The sequence below is a fragment of the Scyliorhinus canicula genome, chromosome 7 (assembly GCF_902713615.1).
Source record: "Scyliorhinus canicula chromosome 7, sScyCan1.1, whole genome shotgun sequence".
NCBI lineage: Eukaryota > Metazoa > Chordata > Chondrichthyes > Carcharhiniformes > Scyliorhinidae > Scyliorhinus > Scyliorhinus canicula.
Window position 1 is genome coordinate 144,340,433 of NC_052152.1, and position 14,842 is coordinate 144,355,274.

At 45.4% G+C, this 14,842-nt stretch overlaps 1 protein-coding gene across 2 annotated transcripts in view; it reads left to right on the top strand.

Annotated features, from left to right (window-relative positions):
- The window catches only part of LOC119969436 (pleckstrin homology domain-containing family G member 4B-like), a 232,485-nt gene that overhangs the window by 119,772 nt on the left and 97,871 nt on the right, over nt 1–14,842 (top strand). For both annotated transcript variants that reach the window (XM_038803071.1, XM_038803069.1), the window contains exons 4-5: nt 9,531–9,728; nt 13,719–13,842. In XM_038803071.1, the coding sequence (XP_038658999.1) occupies nt 9,531–9,728; nt 13,719–13,842 (322 nt within the window). The remainder of the gene's footprint in view (nt 1–9,530; nt 9,729–13,718; nt 13,843–14,842) is intronic.

A 14,842-nucleotide genomic window follows, 5' to 3' on the forward strand; every position in this document is an offset into this window, starting at 1 on the left:
TGCCTGTGAGCAAAGATAGTTACTCACCTCCTCGGCTCCCCCACGGAAGGCCTCCCGCCAGGATCACATTTTTTAAAAGGAGTACTAATCGGCTCCAGCGTAACCACTTGCTGGGGAGGCCGATGAATGAGAGAAGGCTGTTTGATAAAAGGTGGCTCTCATTAATTGTATGGAAATGGGGCTTAAGTGGTGATAAATGGTTTCTCGCCACTCGATGGCAAGATCCCGATTTTGTCTCGGGGAGCGGTGTGGTTGCATTGCAAACTGTTTGGTGCCTGGCGCCGTTCTCATTTTTTGTCTCTCCCGCTGTTCACCGGCCTCATTTTGCTTGAGCGAGAGGGTAATGAGGCCGGAGAATCGCACCCTACATCATAACCTTAAGATTAAATTTTGCTAGCTTGAGAAGTGCAATAGAAGAAAAAAACCAGAGCAAGAATAGAAAATGGAAACTTACCCACAATACTTAAGCCAGCCGAGGTAATGGATGTATCTAAACATCCTGGGGTAGAGATTTTCCTTGTTTTGCAATTTTCCAGTTGCACCCAGTAACTGCTTAAAATTGGGCTGGTTAGGATACATTCAAGTTACTGCTAAAATACACTTGCAAAATCATAAACATATAAATTCCTACCAGCTTAATTGGGCAGTGCAACAGAGTGTAACTATTTCTTTATTTCCAGTTGAAATTATATCTTGGTGTATTTATGCATGATATACTGTCACTGATTAGGTCAGATTAGATTTAGATTTATTGTCACATGTACCGAGGTACGGCAAAAAGTATGGTTGTGCGTACAGTCCAGGCAGATTGTTCCATACATGTAAAACATAGGCCATACGATAAATAAGCGATGTAAATACGTAGACATAGTCATCGGGTGAAGCATATAGGGTGTAGTGCTGCAGATGCAGAAAGAGATCAGTTCAGTCCGTAAGAGGGTTTTTTAAGAGTCTGGTAACAGCGGGGAAGAAGCTGTTTTTGAATCTGTTAGTGCGTGTTCTCAAACGTTTGTATTTTCTGTCCGATGGAGGAGGTTGGAAGAGAGAATAACCCGGGTGGGAGGGGGCTTTGAGCTAAAATTCAGTTTATCAACACCAAGAAGCATTTTTAATCAGGGCGCCCCATCCTCCACCTGCCATTAACTTCCATGAAAAGTTGAAGGCAATTTGAAGAGTCTTCCCATATTGATGCCACAGGCGGAATCTCCGAATTTTAACCTGGTGTTGTGGCCAGCTTTCTGGACGGGGCTTGATTCAGGAAAATTTGAATCAATGCAAAAGATCATGGATAAGATTAGGGGAAGTAGTCTTGTGTGTAACTTGACCAATGTTTCAAATTCCTCAATGCTGCGCACTGATTTGACTGATCACACCCGGATTGTGCTGGAATCGTGGCACAAATTAATTGGAATAGAAACAAGCAGAAATCTCCATTATCCCCTTTTATTGGATTTTTGGCATTTTTTAAGGGTGGAAAGGCTCTCTCTTCTAATATTTCCCTCAGTTGAATGGATGGTGCGCTGTAGTGTACAAACATCTGTAGATTCTCAAGACTTCAAACCCTTTATCTTAAATTTGTCCAGAGCTGGCAAACCAAAATTGCAGAGGCTGGCTAAGTATAAATGGTGACCTGGATTGGGGTAAAAAAATAAGGCTCTTATTATAGGAAACGCTCTGCCCGATTTTGGCAGAAGCCACTTATAGTCAGCAAAGGATATTAATCAGATGAACGTTAACATTAATTACTGTCCTGAACTGATGTTAAATTTAACAACAAGAAACTTATGTTGAGGGCGCGATCTAATGGGCATGTTGCGCCGGAAATGTGGCTCGCCGCAGTGCAGCGTGGCCGATGAAAGCTGGGATACCCACTCCGGGGATTTACCTGGCTCGCCATGCCTCACGAGATCCGACACGATCCCGCGAGACACTGCAAATGGACGAGATCACTTTATGGCAAATCTGCATATTAGAGTGATTAAGTTAACCTAACTTTAATATGAAGATTCCTGAGGCTTTGGGATTCATCCCCTTCACCTCGAAGACCTTGGACAAGCGCTGTTCAGCACTGGTCCCCACAAACGGGGACCAGACGGAACGGCACTTATGGGGACTCCCAGGGGATTGGAGGCCCCAGCGGCATGCCCTTTGGGCAAGGTGGTGCTCTGGCACTGTTGGTGCCAGCCTAACACCCTGGCAGTGCCAGCCTCACACTGCCAAGTGGCGCTTCCAGCTGGTATGGGCACTGCCAGGGTGCTGGGGTGGAGGGGTGGGGGGAGGCCGGGGATTGTTTCAAGGGCCTCGGAGACAGGGACACCATTTAACAATGGCATCCTGATCGCTCGCTACACTGGGGAGTTCTGACGAGCGGAGAACCCCACTGTACAAAGTGGGACGATGTGCGGCCTCGCCCACGCGTTCTCAGTTCAGACCCCTAAAACAATGCGAGTCATGTTGATTAGCAATGTGTTTCTTGGCACTGCAAGCATCGGGAAACAGGTGGCTAAACGTGCTCACTAGGGGACTTTGTTCCCTTTTGGGAGAATTGCATCCTGAGATTTGCCTCTGTGTAACTCAATTCTATTGCCAATTATACCCTCACAGTTGGAAATCTGTAAAGTTGACTCATCAAAAATAGAATCCATGTCTGTCTACTCCGCTCTGTTAGTCACAGTCCTTCAACCTTGTCAATAATATGTCCAGCCTGCCACTCCTATTTTCTAGCAGGTTTAATCTGAAACTTTCCTTTCAATTCTGTTCCTGTCACAAAGTCCTGTTTGCATTTGGTCATGGTGCAGTACTAGCAGGTGTCATTTACACATATCCTGCGCTAGTTGAAGCCATTGACAACATGTAAGATTTTAAGGTATGCAAATAACAGGAGCAGGATATGACTGAAATTGAGATTGACTATGGATCATTTTGAGCTACCATTGTAGCCAGTTTTATCTAGAAAATGGGTTAAAGAAGGGCTGTCCAAGTTGATTAGAAGGGGTTATGGGGAAAGGGTAGAAGTGCGGGCTTAAGTGGGGTGGTCTTTCCAAGGGTTGGTGCAGACTCGATGGGCCAAATGGCCTCCTTCTGCACTGTAAATTCTATGTTCTATGTTCACTGAGATACAAAGAAGTGGATTCCGATTTGCTTAACTCTCCCTGATAGGTATCACATCAATATTCTTGCTCACAAAGCCATGATGTATCTGCTTAACATGCTCTTTTTATCATTGCAGTTTGTTTTTTGCAGATTTCTAGACACTTGAAAATAGTGTTTTTAAAATTCATTTATGGGATGTGAGCGTCGCTGGTTAGACCAGCATTTATTCCCCATTCCTAGTCGCCCTTCAGATGGTGGTGGTGAGTTGCTTTCTTGAACCGCTACAGCCCCTGAGGTGTAATTACACCCACTGCTCTGATAGGGATCGGGTTCCTGGATGTTGTCCCACCGACAGTCAAAGAATGACGATACATTTCCAAGTCAGGGTGGTGAGTGACTTTGAGGGGAATCTCCAGGTGGTGGGTATCCCAGGTATCAGCTACTCCTATCCTTCTGGATGGTACTCGACATGGGTTTGGAAGGTGTTGTCTAAGGAACGTTGGTGAGATCCTGCAGTGCATCTGTAGATGGTACACAAGTGCCACTATTCGTCAGTGATGGAGGGTTTGAATGTTTGTGGATGGGGAAGTAATCAAGTGGGCTGCTTTGTCCTGGATGGTGTTGAGCTTCTTGAGTGTTGTTGGAGCTGCACTCATCCAGACAAGTGGAGAGTATTCCATTGCACTCCTGAGACAAAACAATGTACATTTAAAAATAACCGAATTTAGTTATCATATCAACTCCCAACCTCCGTCCGCACCATCATTTGGCCCAGGTAGCTCAGCCACTGACAACCACAATGTTTTGGACTATGAAATGGGTTGACTTCCCCATAAGCTTTATTGGTCTTCCCTCCCTGCAAGAATCTGCCTTCTATGTTTTGAATCGATGTGGGTTTTTTGAGCTCACTTTATTTGTTATTCATTGAGAAACCTAGAGGAAGTTCAATATTCATTGTGCAGAGACAAAAGCTAAAAAGAGTAGAAAGTTCAAAAGGTTGGAAGGGAGGACAAAATAAATCAAGATGTAATTAGCTGACACTAAACCTTGTTTTAAATGTCTTCAAATTATTGATGGAAGTTTTTTTCATCCATTCATTCATGGCATATGGGCCCCGCAGGCTGGGCCAGCATTTATTGGCCATCCCTAATTGCCTTTGAACTGAATGGCCTGTTAGGCCATTTGAAAGGGCATTGTAAGAGTCAACTGTGTCATTGCTGTGGATCTGGAGTCACATGACCAGGTAACGATGGCCAGATAAGGACGGCAGATTTCCTTCCCTAAAGGACATTAGTGAATCAGATGGGTTTTTACAACAATCGAAGATGGTTTAATGGTCATCATTAGGCTTTTTAATTCCAGATTTTTATTAAAATCAAATTACACCATCTGCCGTGGTGGGATTCGAACCCAGGTCCCCAGAGCATTACCCTGGATTTCTGGATTATTGGCCCAGTGACAATAGCACTGCACCACAGTGTGGAGAACAGAATTCTGTTTTTTTTATTAATTTACATTTATCCATTGGTTTTTGATCAGAGATCCACGTGGACGCTTTAGCTGTTAAAGAAAGCAAAGGCGAGTAATGTCATGATGGAATGAGAATTAACTGAGTTTAAGAGGCTGAGGGTGATGAGATGGGTGCCTATCAGACTACAAGCTTTCTCCTTGTAAGAAATAAGAAAATGGCCAGCAAATCTGTCAGCATCTAAAAGGAGGAAAGATGTGTTCATGTTAAACCCTTCATTAGAACTCCAGAAGCCATCTTTTGAGCTCATCCAAGATGTCGGAGGTGTTGGGAGAGCTACTTCACATTGAAAGCAAGAGTGCAAACCTGCAATCTAATGCTACCCCTCCCCAGGATAATCTAAAGCAATCTCATTTTCAGGCATGTGGAAATTTGAAAGCCATCTCAATAATATTGAGAGTAAACATATCCTCAAGGCACAGTCAGATCTCAAAGACTAGGCTCAGTCATAATTGAAAACTTCAAGCTTAATGTTCAAGTTACTGCTAGTTATCATCCAGACTGCTTTGAAATACACATCCATCAGATCACCATATTCTCTTTGTAGATTGCTGTATGAAGGGCAATATGGTATATGATATAAAACAGCTATCCATTCAACAGATCGGGTAATATCATAAACTAAAAGAGCAAAGGTTAAACCATTTGTTCACATCTGCTGTTTCTCAAGATGGGTTGCTCCATAAACACACTCCAGCCTGTGCTCATTTTATAACAATTGCAGATCTCTTGTCTGTCTTTTAATGCTTAGCTGCCAATCCAGCCTGTCCTTCTAATGTCACTGCTTAAGTTTACCCTGTGCAAGTGAAAATATTGACGAACGATTGAACATTTCTGCTTGTAAGTTGAGGCTCATGCCTAGCTTTCTTCATCTGTGAAAAAAACATTGTGCATTTATAATGCATTGTATGCGATTAAACATCTCTATATAATCGCGAGTGATGTGTGCTCGATGCAACACTCATTTATGCACCAAAGATCTTCATTACGCTCCTCTCCCTGAGCTTTGAAGGATACATTGCATTATAAAAGTACAAAAGCAATCAATTTGAATCTTTAAAAGAGTAAAATATCCCAAGATAGTAGCATTATCACAGATAGCACTCATTATAATATTCTGTTGCTACAGTAGAGTCACATGTATCTTATGTGTTCTGTTGAGGTCAAAATGACTAACTAACTGTTTTGCGTTTTAGTAGTTAAATCCACAGTCCAGAAATGTTACTTTTACTGCAGACAACAATGGTTTACCTGTCACACATTTTCGTTCAGGAATGTTGTACAATTGATTGGAGCCGGCACCATTGAATTTTTACAAATGTATTTACAGTTGACCATAAAACTTCACAGAAATAGCTGATAAAAAATTAACCAATTCTTAGGATTATTTTTGCTTATACATTTGTCGATATTGTGTTATAAATATTTCCTGGAAAATATTTTCTCAGACATCTGGGGCTGAATTCCCCAATTCTGCGACTAAGTGCCGATGCCGGCATGGGAACTGTGTCGTTGTACGATGCCAAAATCGGTGCCGAACCCTCACCGATTCCAGGACTGATAAGGGGCTAGCAGCGGCGCCGGTTAGAACTCCCGGCTCCCGCGCCAAAAATTACCGGAGAATGGCCGGATCCTTGGCTGCACATGTGCGTGGCGACGAACTTCAGCGCTTGCGCCATACAACATGGCGCCGGCCGCGTGCAGACCCGACCTGCCAGATAGAGCCCCCCGGATCCCCCTCGCCAAGCCAGACCACCCCCTACCAGTCCCCTCAACCCTCGCCGAAGCCCCCCAGCCAACAACATGGCTCCCTACGACTGTGGCGGTGCTGGACACAGTCTGCAGCCGCCACGCATGGTTCATGAGAACTGAAAGGACGTTACCTGAAGGCCCTCCCCCGATGCTCCGCCCCTGTTGGGCCGGGTTCACGTGTACCCGGCCCAACAGGGGCGAAGCATCGGGGGAGGGCCTTCAGGTAACGTCCTGAGGCCGTCCCAACAGCGTGTGGTGTGCACCCTGGTGACGCTGTTCTGGAAGGGTCAGAAGATCCGAAAACAGGCACTGCCCCCGATTCGGTCGTAAAAAGGGATTCTCTGCCCGATCGCAGATTACTAAATCGCCGTTGGCAAGCAGAGAATCCAGCCCATGCTCTCTGATACGAACCTGAATAATTGATGAGTTTGAATTATTGGTTTCGGTTTCATTTGACGCATTTTCCATAATTGTTAAGCTTTAGTCTAATTGTCTGGCTCCATGTCTCAGTTTATGATCCAAGTTTTAATTTGGGCCCCCTCCTCTGCAGAGTCTAATGAAATTTCAAAAAGGTCATGTTGAGTCTCAGTGAGATGGATTCAGGAATTAGCAACTGAGGCAGCCTACTTCTTAATACTTTGAACTCAACAGTCTGTAACTGAACTGAATGAGTTTTAGCATTGCTTTGGTATTATTCTCACAATCTATCTTGAGCCTCGAGGAGAAAGAGTTTTAAAAATGACCTTATCATCCTCCTTGCTACTTTATTTAGTGAATGCAAATCCCCAAAGCCAAAAGATAGCCTCCTCATTTGGTGAGTTTAAGGTGATTAGTCCGTTGCTGAGCCTGTAGAGGGGACACTCCTCGGTAATGTGCAGCATTGTTTGTCTATAACCTCATAGGGGTTTGAACTGAAGCCCCAGCAGTGAAGTTGCCTGCACACGCCCAGTGTGAAGCAGGAGGGGAAGGAGGACCTCCTTGCAAACCTGCTCCTGGCCTGGTCAAACCTGCCATTAATAGATCCAGGCAGCAGGCGACCGAGGGGGTCGTCCAACCCTACTGACTGCCCTCCGGCTGCATTCATGGCCCCGTGTCCCCGGAGAGGGAGCTCATGAGCGATGTTGAGGCCTTTCTTGCCTGGCGGGCCCCACTTTATTGACCTTCTTAATCACATTTAAGTTTGACGTTTTAAGTTTAATTTGCTCTTTGTTTATGTTTAGAGAAATATCACTTTAAGGGCCTGTCCAGTTTACTTTGTCCCTCAGTTTACTTAATTTAGTTCAATAGTTTCAATGAAGATAGTTGAAGTTGTCTTCCCTGGCCTGTCCTGAACCTATTTACCAAGGGCCACTTTGCCAGGTTAGTTCAAAGTCTGCCATTTAGCAGAAAGGGTGTGTCACAGGAACTTATTAGTGACCGTGTTTTCCATGCCTTGACCTAAAGAATATTTGCTGGTAGATCTTGCTCAGGAAGGGTGCTCTATATGACTCGCTGAGATGGAAGACAAGCAGTAGATGGGTTGAACATGTAATCATAGAGTGGGTAAATGAGGTGCAACACGGATGTTTCCAACCAGCAAGTGGGTTTTTGGTGGATATTTGCGGGAGTAATGTTTCCAAAGACAGAACGCCAGGAGATGGATGTTGAGTGGAGAGTTCCTATTATCTATTATGGTTCACATTGTTGCACGTGTACAGTACTCTGCTGCAGAGTATGATAGGGCAAGTACTGAAGTCCAGAGTGTTGTTGGAGTCCTCGCCAATTATAAGTTCGCATGGCTGATGTTATGGGCCACGGTTTCGAGAATCCCAAAGTGTATCATGGAGTTCACCTGACCCACAACTTTTAATAGATTGTGGTATGGGGAGCACATGTCTCATTCTACAGGTATGGTACAGCAGAAAATGGACCAGCGGTTTTTAAAACAAAACAATGTTTATTCTATGAACTCAAGTTAACCTTTTTAAAACAAACAGTGAATATCTTAGCAACCAGTAAATCAAATACACCCCCCAAAGACTACAACACTATGTAACCTGTATGCTGTCCTTTTACACCCATAAAGACTTAACAAACCTTCAAACAGGAGCACATTAGGTTTACATTTAATACTGAGACCTTTTACAATTCTGAGTTCACCAAATGATCCATAGATAGTCTTTGGATGGCAGAGATCAACAGGAGAGCAGCTCACTGTAAAAACACAGACACATCCAAGCTCTTCTCAAACTGAAACTAAAAAGCAGAAGTAGAGCTAAGCTCCACCCACACTCTGACATCACTCCAGTAACATGAGCAGTTTCATTTCTTAAAGGTACATTTCTTAAACACCCATTTCTTAAAGGGTACCCTCACATGACACTGAGGACACGGAATCAACTCCCGACAGGGAGCACAAATCATGTGCATTAATCTCCAGCAGGAGAACGAGCTGCTGGATTCTGCGATTTTCAGGCTATGTCCAGACGGCGGCATGGGAACGGTGGCGTTTTGCAACCGAAAATTCCACGCAAAACGGCCACCGATCCTCCGTTTGGTGCGGGGCTAGTAGGCAGGCAGCATAGAGCACCCGTCTCTAGCTGCCGATATGGCCCGGAGAGTTGCCGGGTCCTTGGCTGTGCATGCGCATGGCGGCGGCCGCACCGTGCAACAGTCGCGATGGACCCGGCCTGCCAAATAGTGCGAACCCTGGACAACCCCTCAACAGTGCTCCCAGCATCTGCCAAAGTCCCCCTTGTCTGCGGATCAGCCCTTCCCCGACTGTGGTGCCACTGGACTGAGTTTGCAGCCGCCACGCAGGGTTCATGACAAATGATAGCACACGTGACTGCGCTGCCGGGAACCCGGCCGGTCGGGGGCGGAGCATCGGTGGGAGGGCCTCAGGCAACATCCTGAAGCCGTCGATACGGCGCGCGGCGGGGGCGGTGCATCGTGAAAGCGCACCACCCCCGATTTCGTCAGAAACACTGATTCTCCGGCCGATTGGCCAACGCGATTTTGGTGACCGGAGAATACCCTCCATAGTCTCCCAAATGGGAAATCTAGCCCAATATTTGTTTGTTTTACCATCTCTAAGGAAACCTGATCACCAGTGCAGTCAGTGTTGTCTCATAGTGTTTAGTGGAATAACACAGTGCTACTTTCTTTTCTCCAACAGACTTCAGTACAGAGGTTCGCATGCAATCAGATGCTCCCCTCCCATTGTGTCAAAAAGCGGATAAAATCTTACCATCTCCCGACACAAGTTTACCAATCAATGACTTCTCCTCATCAGAACATCACCAAACGAGGTTTGCGCCACGATCGCTGGATCTCAAGAGTGATCTGTTACATTCAGGAGTTGCATGTTTACCAGGTACCCTTCATTCCAGTCAAACTATTAGCAATAAATGCAAAAGCACAGACAAACATAGGGCTAAGCTTTCCAGCAAATGCCAGGGCTATAGGGGTTTCATGAAACTGGTGTATGATATCGGGTATCTTCCGGTTCAACCTTTGGGGGCGGGTGGCTTCCAGTTGGCCACCTGTGTATGACTGTCCAATTAGGATAGGGTGGTTTCCCATTCTGGGAGGCCCTAAGAGCCCGCAGGACAGGCCCATCAGGAGAAGTGGATGCTGCTGATGTAGGTAGGGGAGTGCGAGGGCATGTCAAGGTGGAGGTGCTTTCTACCCAGTTCAGCAAAGTTTAAACATGAAGAATGCCCACAACTGTCAGGCTGTCATTGTGGATGGGGAAGTTATTCCACAGGATTGGTTATGACTGTGGCCCTCTGATCCCCACAGCAATGGGATAGGGTAAGTCATAGGAGGTGCCGATAGCCTCCTGGCCATCCTCTGGGTAGCTCCCTCCAGGCACCTGCCAGGCTGTGGCCTCAATGGGTGGCCCATCTGACCTCAGGAAGATTCAGGCACCTTCACCAATTTTCAACCGAGTGGGCAGTTAAGTTTTCTAATTGCCTACCCACTGCTGTTGGGCAAGTAACCAGAGCCAATTTAACCTAACTTCTGGTAAAATCATCCAGAGGCAATAATGCATCAAGGAAACAATGTAATGCATATTATCCCATTTTAGTGCCTCGTAACCTGTTACAGGAGTAGCTAGTCTTCTCCTACTGAGTCTCCCGTGTAGGGAGGACAGTTTGGCTCTGGTGTACCATCACTGGTTGACGGTCACTTTTTGCCTTCAGACCAAGCAGAAATACCAGTACGTTGAACCTCCTCCAAATGGTGGTGTGCTGGTAACATATTCCTTCCTTCAGTCAATCAGCTGCACAGCCTCAATTGTGATACACAACTCTGGTTTATAAACCTATGGAGTCTCTGAACCTCTTTGCAGGAGCTGTTTGACTTTTACCAGGGGTTGATCACGGTCTGGAACATGGGTCAGGATTTTGCGGCCCTGCCATGGAAGGACCCGCCATGGGGAAATGTAGAAGGCCAGCCAAATGGACCTTCGGCGGCATACAAGAGAGCATTAGGTGATCACATGAATAGAAATAATGTTCAGGGGCTTGGGGAAAGGCAGGGGTTGCTCGTTTGGAGAGCCAGTGTGGACATGATGGGCCAAATGTCCTTCTTCTGCACGGCAACCACTAGTTAATTTGTGAGCAGCAATTCTGGAACCGAGGAATAAATCCTCTCTTCCACAGTCAGTTTGTGAATCAGGTGTCAGTCAGTTGGTGCAGGGATGCAGACCTTCAAACATGTGCCTCCTCACATTCAGACATCACAAATGCCAACTCTTAAATCGACAACCTACCAAGAAGTGCCTCTTAAATCCTATCCTTAAAGTTACAAAGCCAATGTGCAGAGTGGACAGGGAGAACCCTTAATCCATCTCATTGCTTGCTCTCAAAACCAATTCAAACTCAAATCAAAGCCAATTCATGGTCTCCACAAGAGCGACATAGAACATAGAACTGTACAGCATGATCCAAGCTGACAAGAAGGCATTGCACCTCTTCTAGGGCTTGATCTGACGCTTGATCTTAGCCAAAAGGTACAAATAATTATCCAATGCGTGCCCCCACCCATATACACTTAACCTTAATTTACACTATTAACATTAGAGAGGGTGCAGAAGAGATTTACCAGAATGGGAACCAGGATGAGGGATTGCAGTTGCGCGGTGAGACGTAAGAATCTGGGTTGTTCTCCAAAGGGCAGAGAAGGTGAAGAGGAGATTTGATTTCAGTGTTCAAAATCAGTAAATGGTTTTGATTGAGTTAAGAGGGAGAATTAAGGTGACCGTAACCAGCGGAAGCAGATTTGAGGTGATTGCCGATAGAAGCAGGGGGCATGAAGAATTTTTCTTTTCCTCACCGAAAGCTGTTGTGATCTGGAACTGCGCTGCCAGAAAGTGTGTTCCAAGCAGATTCAATAGAAAATTGGAGACGCTTGAAGAGAAAAAATACGGGACTCTGAGGAAAGAGAGGCAGTGGGATTAATTGGACAGTATGATGGACTGAATGGCCTCCTGTGTTGTATCGTTTACGATTCAATGATAGGCTTTTTGGATATTCTTTTTGTGGTTATATTTTCTAGAAATGAAATTCAGGCTGAGGATCTAGATGGTAGGGGTAATGTGACCGGAAAACGAGCAAGTCAGCAGTAACCATGACATGATGGTGCTGAGGTAGATTGGCTGTTACTGTGCAGTGCCACCATGCCTTAAGTGCAGGCTTCACCCCATCCACACCCTATCACTAGCAGCCTTTTATATTGGGAAAATGACATGAATCATTCACCATTACCATAGGAATTAATTACAAAGGCACTGTTTGTAACGTTTGGAAGATGCTGACTATTCCAGGAAGTTCAATAAGCCCTTTCTATTCAAACAGCTCTGTTGATTTCTGAAAATCTGTTTCAGTTGAACTACCTTTGTGTTGAGATTAAGGTTACAACTGTTAACATGGGAGAGAAAATTGCTTATTGGAGATTATGGCTAGGACAGAGTGTCTGGTGTGGGCCGGTAGGCAAGGGGTGGGGTGGTGTAAAAACAGGTGGCTTGATTTGGGTTGGGGTGGGAGGGGGGGGGGGGGGGCGGTGTGGGGGGTGGCACGGGGTACCAGGTCCTTTGTTTTCCAACTCCACCAGGATTGTTACCAATGGTGGGGTAGGTGCTGGGCGGCCTGCCTACCCTTAGGCCAATTGAGACCCTTAATTGCCACTTGAGGGTAGTAGTTTATGGTACCCATGTCATGTAATGAGGCTGCCAGGTAACCTCCACTGGCCTGGCTGCAGCCTGGGATGAGATCCATTCTATTCAGAGATCTCTGCCTGACAGAAACAACCTCCACTGATGATCATTGGCCCCGTTCCTCTCCTTGGTCAACTCGTCATGGCCCTTTCACCCTCTTGCTGTGGCCTGCCAGAGTGACCCTCGCAAAACAGCCTCACCTAACCTTGGTGTTCGGCCTCCAGCATCAATCTTTGTGCGGAACTGGCTGCGGACTGGTCCCGATGGCAATGCTGGGTGTGCAGAAATGCCTGAAATCTGAGTAGTTAAATCAGCTGAGGGTATGCAGGGGCAGACCTGTCCCTGATTTTTTAACCGGGGTCAGGGCTACTCTGTGTGAAATGCTGGCCGACCAATGTTTTTAACATACGCTGTTGTCCTACCTTTTTTTTTTACACACCTCCACCACATATAGCAGATAAATCATGTTAGCACCAATACACTATTGGGGCTGTGTCAGTTGATTCATGCTAAGTTACTAAGATAGTTTTCAAAATTTAATACTGAGGCGTTTAGTTAATTCCATAGGCGTTAAAAATACATGTTTGTGTGGAAAACAGCACTAAAGATGGCCCAGCCAGAACGGCACGGTGGCGCAGTGGTTAGCACTGCTGTCTCATGGTGCCGAGGACCTGGGTTCGAACCTGACCCCCGGTCACTATCCGTGTGGAATTTGCACATTCTCCCCGTGTCTGCGTGGGTTTCGCCCCCACAACCCAAAGATGTTCAGGTAGTTGTTTGGCAACGCTAAATTGCCCCTTAATTTGAAAAATGTAAAATACACTTAACAAAAAAAGATGGCCCAGCCACACTCCAGTTAGGAACCTGAAAAATTACATTTTACTTTTGCAAATAGTGGAAATGCCTCCTCCTCCTCTCAATCATTGCAACCAGAGAAAAGTTCCTCATTCTGTGACTGCGCATCATAGAAGATGTGCAGAAACTAATCACTCAGTGACTGGAAGTTACATTTTAAGTACATACTGGAAATATATATTTGGTACAATGGGATATTAAGTGCCATAATGGTTTAATAAGAGAGCTGGGCAAATGGTGTAGCAAGAACACATGAAATAACTTTATATTATTTTCTTATCTTTCCAGGAAGCAGGGATAAGGCAGGGAGAGCTGTGTTACAGGTCTGCAATAATAACAACCTTTTGCAGAGTCAAAGCTGCAGCAGTGATGACCTTGGCAGACTCCTCCTGTACTTGTACAACATCCCCAGGTGAAACTTTCCTTCTGTATTGTTGCCTGATGACAGGAAACCATTGCAAACTTTGAGGATACACACATTTCTTTCAGCTCTTGTTTCACTTTTGCAAGAAATGAAGCTCGATTCTATACTGGACAGATTGCAAACAGATTGGTGTTGTGTTTAATAGCAGCAAAGCCACATCTAGTCATAACAGTGGTAATGTGCCGGCCAGCCAAGAAACAATCCAGCTCCACTCAGACTTGGCTGGGCTGTTCAGACCAGGCAGGAAACAAGCTTTAATCGGCTTGGCTTAGCTGGATTTAGATTCTCGCTTGGAACAAAGAACGTTCTGTGGTTCAAGAAGTTCACTGCTGAAACAATGAGAAAATCAAAGCTGAGGCATGTTATCACTTGTGCTGTTGAATTAGAACTCAGCACCTTCACTACTTGGTTATGAAAAATGGGGTCATGCTAGCACAGTACCGGGCTAGTAATCTAGAAGTTTAGAATAGAACTATGGAGACTTGAATTCAAATCCCGCCGATCAGTTTAGGGAATTGAAAAGCAGTTACTTAATAAAATCTAATGTGGAGATGCCAGCTTTGGACTGGGGTGAGCACAGTAAGACGTCTTCATGCTTCGGGACATCCTTTCCTGCAGCATATGAGGTAGACAACATTGGCCGAGTCGCACGAGTATGTACCTCGTACCTGGTAGGTGGTGTTCTCACGTGTAATGGTGGTACCCATGTCGATGATCTAGCACATCTTGCAGAGATTGCCATGGCAGTGTTGTGTGGTGTCGTGGTCGCTGTTCTGAAGTATCAGGATTCAAAGTATCGTCAAAGTATCGTCTTGCATCTTTGGCTTTGTCTATATAAATGTTTCTAGAACCTACCTCTCCATTCACCGGAGGAAGGAGCAGTGCTCTGAAAGCTAGTGATTTGAACCAAACCAGTTGGACTTTAACCTGGTGTTGTAAGACTTCTTGATAAAATCTGTAATTAAAAAAGCTAAATTAATTAATGATG